The 5,764-nt window shown below is 46.1% G+C and overlaps 1 protein-coding gene across 1 annotated transcript; it reads left to right on the forward strand.

The window, feature by feature from the left end:
• The first annotated feature begins 4,350 nt into the window (after positions 1-4,350).
• LOC100656624 (proto-oncogene Mas) lies at positions 4,351-5,328 on the forward strand. Its single transcript, XM_003419206.3, has one exon. The coding sequence runs from the start codon at positions 4,351-4,353 to the stop codon at positions 5,326-5,328; it is 978 nt and encodes a 325-aa protein (XP_003419254.3).
• Positions 5,329-5,764: the final 436 nt, after the last annotated feature.

The following is a 5,764-nucleotide window of genomic DNA, read 5'->3' on the forward strand; positions in this document are numbered from 1 at the left end:
TCCTTGGATTGAATTACTTCCCCCCCCCACCCCCCCACACAAAAGATATGTTGAAGTCATAACCCCTGGTCCTCAGGAATGTGACCTCATTTGGAAATAGGGTCTTTGAAGATGTTATCAGTTAGGTCAGCATAGGGCCATATTGGAGTAGGGTGGGTTCTGGTCCTATATGACTGGTGCCCTTATAAAGAGAAGATCCACAGAGACAGGGGGACAGAGATGCTCCAGCTGCACGTCAAGGAACACCCAGAGGCGTAGTGAGGGGGCGGACAGAGGGGGGCATGGGGGGACCAGATGAAGCGTGGCATGACATTGCCAGGCGCCATAAATATGAAAGGTGCCTGACTGAGGCCGCCGAGGGCGCAGGCATGTCTGCGGACGTACCACAGCTAGAGCGCATTACCCTCGCTACACCTTTGACCTTGCCCTGGAGCTGGCGCCCTGAATTCCGGCTTCCGGCCGCCTGAACTGTGAGAAAATAGATTTCTGTTTGTTAAAGCCACTCACTTGTGGTATTTCTATTATAGAAACATAGATAACAAAGACGGGAACCTCAGGGGGCAGTGAGTTTCTGAGGAAAAACTCAGAAAAGAAGAATGAGAATGGTCGCGCGACTCGAAGAATGTAATCAGTGTCACTGACATGTCCATGTAGAACGGCTGAATTGATGTATGTTTCCCTGTGTATTGGAGCCCTGAGGGCACAGTGGCTAAAAGCTCGGCTGCTAACCAAAAGGTTGGTAGTTCAAATCCACCAGCTACTCCTTGGAAACCCTATGGAGAAGTTCTACTCTGCTCTATAGGGTCGCTATGAGTTGGAATTGACTCGAAGGCGACATGTTTGGCTTTTGGGTTTGGTTTTGGGTATATTCTCAAGAACAACAACAAAGTAAGTAAATAAAAACAGTTAGGCACTCGAGAACAGGGAATACAAAGGCAAACACAGCTGGAATCTGCCCTAACTGATGTTCTTCTAACACCTCACGCTCAATGCTCCCTGAGCCAAGCTCTGAGCCCTCTAAATCCCCTGCTGGCTGCTCCTCCTGTCCCTAATCTTGGTCCTTAGTAGTTTGTCTCCACAGCCTCATTAGATGGAAATCTCTGTCTCCCTCTCACCCCTCACAATCAGGCAGGCCTGAGCTGGCTTCTCTGGAATGTCTCTGGAAGCTGTTTTCTCCTTTCACTCCTTCAACCACTATCCTAATTATTACTTCTCACCAGGACTGTTGCAACAACCCACTCTGGTTCCTTTGCCCCATTTGTTGCCCCTTCCACCTAGCCTTCAGACTACCCCCGAGAAACGTTTCTAAAGCACAGTTCAGGTCATATCCCAGCCTGCGTCAAGCCTTTTAATGGCTTGATTACAAATGGCACATTTCTTACACTGTGGCTCGTGACCCACATGCATTAGAATCCCCTAGACTCCGATTTTTCAGAGTTGAGGGCCCCATCTCAGACTTCCTGAAACAGGAATGTCCTGGAATTTACTTTTTTAATCAGCACCCCAGGTGATTTTTAAGCACCACCATTGGGTAAGCAATAGCCTTTAGAATAGGACTGACACTTAAGAAGCATTGAAACTAGCCTTTTGTGCTTCCTTCTAGCTGTTCATTTCCTTATAAATCAGACCTTCACCCAAAGGTTGACCAAAACCCACCCAAACTCACTGCTGTCGAGTTGATTCTGATGCATAGCAACTCTACAGGACAGAGTAGAAGTGCCTCATAGGGTTTCCAAGGCTATAAATCTTTATGGAAGCAGACCGCCACATCTTTCTTCCATGGGGTGGCTGGTGGGTTTTAACCACTGACCTTTTGTTTAGCAGCCGAGCACTTTAACCAGTGTGCCACTAGGGCTTTTAAAGGTTGACCAGACTCCTCAAATTCCACCAAGAACACTCTGTACCCTCCTGCCCGCATGCCTTTGTCCATGCTGTTCTCTTTTTTTAATTACCTTTCTTTCCCTTCCTCATCTAACAAACTCCTCTTGACCCTTCAAGGCCCAGCCTTATTAGCCCTTCTTGAATTCCTGATACACAGCATTCTGCTGTGTGCTTGCCCAACACTTAATCAGGTCTCTTGTCTTCCACTTATTCTGTTGAATTAGATTTGGTTGACAACATGTTTGTCTGCCCCTTGCAAAGCTATGCAGAACACTGTGTCTTATTCATTTTATTGTCTTAACACTTATTCCAATGACTTAGACCATCAGCAAATCAAATGATATCCAGAACCAAACCAGGTCTTACTGCCTCCACCACCGCACCTTGGTCCAGGCCGCCATCAGCTCTCCGTCTGGATCTGGCCTCCTTCCTTCTGCCCTTGTTCCCCCAGAGTCCAATCTGATCACAACCACCATGGTCAGTGTGCTTTGCTTATCTCCCCAGCACAGATTATTTACATATGTATTCACGTGTTGTTGCTGTTTTTGTTGTTTGTGACTGATCGTCTCCCCATTAGAATATAACCTTCAAGAGGTTGGGGTTTGTCTGTTTCACCCACTGCTGTATCCTAGGTGCTTAGAACAGTACCTGACATGAAGTCAGCAAATACGTAATAAACTCAATAAGCATTTGATGGATGAATTGGGTTGGGGGAAGCTCCCTTCTGGGAACAACACAGTCTTACCTACAAACTTGGAACAAAGCTTGTCTCTACAATAGGTCTTGGTCAGCCATGCTCTGGTCTTGTGAATTCTGGTCCTTATCCTGTGTTCCTAAGGGTGTTTGTGGTGTGCATCTTCTCTCTGATTGCAAAATGAAAGGAGATTTGGCCCATTGAAGATAATCTTTAGCACCCTGCCAGAGCAGCTGAGGAAAGCATCGGTGGGAAAGAGTGGGATTAAGATGGCGTCAGCAGGGATGTTCCCCGGTTCCTGGAATCTTGCCACAGGGGAGATAACTACCCAGTTCACTGACGGGAAGGCCCACTGGTAATCCAGGCACAGCTGTCCTCAGAAGAAACTCAGAGCCCTGCAAATGCTGGGGATCTGCTGATTCATTTCTGGAAACGTCTAATATTATCAAGCTCCACAACATAGAGCATCCATACCCTGTATCTGCTTCAAGTGAGCTTATGAGGAGGAGGCAGATATCAACTAATTTAATCAATTTTTGATCAGCTTCAGAAAGGTTAATTATTTTGCACATGAAGGGGCCCTGGTCTGCAAGAACAACATTCAAAAAGCAAAGATAACTAGTTAGACTTGGTGCCAGGGTGGTGATCCCTGCTGGCTACCTCCTTTTTCCTTTCACCCACGGTGGCAAGTGGGTGAGGCGTATTTGTGTCATGACAGCAGGGCGGGTTGTTGCAGCTATTTGTTTTGCAATGACTAAAGAGCGAGGCAAAGTTTCTGAAAATTTTTGCTTTGCAGCCTCAAATATTTAGTATTTTTATCAGCTTCCCATCAGTAGTTTAGTTAATATCTGTGTCAATAGTGTTTTCTTGGATGGTCTCTCTATGGTATGTGGAGCCATAAATACACCTCGTTAGTGCTACCATCTGTTTCACGGAGAGCACTGGTTTGCATGGCGTACCTCATCTGAGTAGGTGCCCAGCTTTGCTGAGACCATATACGACAAATGCCTTTTCATTGTTCGCACTTCAAAAAATACTGATGCACTGTTAAACAGAACTTTACCAGGCATGCCCTCTCATTTACCCATTGCATACAGCACTTTATGTATTAAAAAAGTGGCAACAGCAACATTGCCCAAGCATGTAATTTTTCATTGCATTCCAGTGCCATTAACTGGGTCCCTCAGGTGAGGAAATGGACGCACAGAAGATGTAATGATTTTTCAAAAAGCCATTCAGAAGGCTCGGGCAGAGCTGGAAATGGGCATCAGGAATTTGAATGCTCTTGCCATGCTGTGTGCTTTGGGGCACAGATAATACAGAATTAAGGGCTCTCAGGGATCAAAAAGGAGCTCTGGTGGTGCAGTGGTTAAGTGCTCAGCTGCTAACCAAAAGGTCAGTGGTTCGAACCCACCAGCCACTCCATGGGAGAAAGATGTGGCAGTCTGCTTCTGTAAAAATTTACAGCCTTGGAAACCCTATGGGACAGCTCTACCCTGTCCTATAGGTTTGCTATGAGTCGGAATTAACTTGACAGCAATGGATTTTTTGGCTTGGGGATCAAAAATCATTAAATCTATTCTCTCACTTCACAAAATGTTGAATTTTGCTGTTAGAAAGAGAATTGTATAGACTATTAAAAATCCTTTTATAACATAAAGATTATGACCCATAACTAAAATTCAGCCTTTTGCTCCAGTTCACCAATTTTCATGATATATATATTTGTACTTGGTTACAGAAAATTACCTGAAGAGCCCAGCCTGCTCTCCCTCATGGATGGATCAAACGTAACATCATTTGTGGCTGAGGAGGCCATGAACGCCTCCACGAGCCAGAACACCTCCACGAGGCCTCCGCACCAGGAAATCCCAGTTATGCACTGGGTCATCATGAGCATCTCCCCGCTGGGGTTTGTGGAGAACGGACTTCTCCTCTGGTTCCTCTGCTTCCGGGTGAGAAGAAACCCCTTCACGGTTTACATCACCCACTTGTCGATCGCAGACATTTCATTGCTGTTTTGTATTTTTATTCTGTCTGTTGACTATGCTCTTGATTATGAGCTTTCTTCTGGCTATTACTACACAATTGTCACTTTATCGGTGACCTTTCTGTTCGGCTACAACACAGGCCTCTATCTGCTGGCAGCCATTAGTGTGGAGAGGTGCCTTTTGGTCCTGTACCCCATCTGGTACCGGTGCCACCGCCCCAAACACCAGTCGGCATTCGTGTGTGCCCTCCTGTGGGCACTTTCTTGCTTAGTGACCACCATGGAATACGTCATGTGTATCGACAGTGGAGGGCAGGGCCACCCTCGAAGCAACTGCAGGGCGGTGATCATCTTCATTGCCATTCTGAGCTTCCTGGTCTTCACTCCACTCATGGTGGTATCCAGCATAATCTTGGTAGTTAAGATCCGAAAGAACACAAGGACTTCCCTCTCCTCAAAGCTGTACCTGGTCATCCTGGTTACCATCATTGTATTCCTTATTTTCGCCATGCCCATAAGACTCCTTTACCTGCTCTACTATGAGTATTGGTCAACGCTGGGGACTCTGCACCACATTTCTCTTCTCTTCTCCACCATCAATAGCAGCGCCAACCCTTTTATTTACTTCTTTGTGGGCAGCAGTAAGAAGAAGCGGTTCAAGGAGTCCTTAAAAGTGGTTCTCACCCGGGCTTTCAAAGATGAAATGCAACCAAGGCGCCAGGAAGACAATGGTAATACCATCACTGTTGAGACCATTGTCTGAGGGCTCTGGAGGGAAATCGTGGACAAACTAGGGGTACATAGACAATTTTTAGTTTGTGCTTGGAATACAATTTCTGTGTCTCCTAAATATGAGACTGAGACCCTGGGGTGCAAATGGCTAAGGGGCTCCACTGCTAACCATTGGAGGTTGAGGTTCATGTCCACTTAGGAGTGCCTTGGAGGAAAGGCCTGGCAATCTACTTCCAAAAAACCAGTCATTGAAAACACTATGAAACATGGTTCTACTCTGACACACACAGGATCTCCATGAGTCAGAGTCGAATTGACGGCAACTGGTTTATGGGTTTCAATATGAGACAGAACACCCATTCCATGTACATGAGATACTAATTAACGATGAGATTGTACTCTTGCCCTGTATCTTCTGGAAATGCCCAGGTACATGTCAGGCACCTATCATTGCTGTACCTGTCAAA

Source organism: Loxodonta africana, chromosome 1 (assembly GCF_030014295.1).
Source record: "Loxodonta africana isolate mLoxAfr1 chromosome 1, mLoxAfr1.hap2, whole genome shotgun sequence".
Classification (NCBI taxonomy): domain Eukaryota; kingdom Metazoa; phylum Chordata; class Mammalia; order Proboscidea; family Elephantidae; genus Loxodonta; species Loxodonta africana.

What these genes read in the sequence shown, in the direction of transcription:
- LOC100656624 (XM_003419206.3), top strand. Translation starts at nt 4,351, where the DNA reads ATGGATGGATCAAACGTAACATCATTTGTGGCTGAGGAGGCCATGAAC.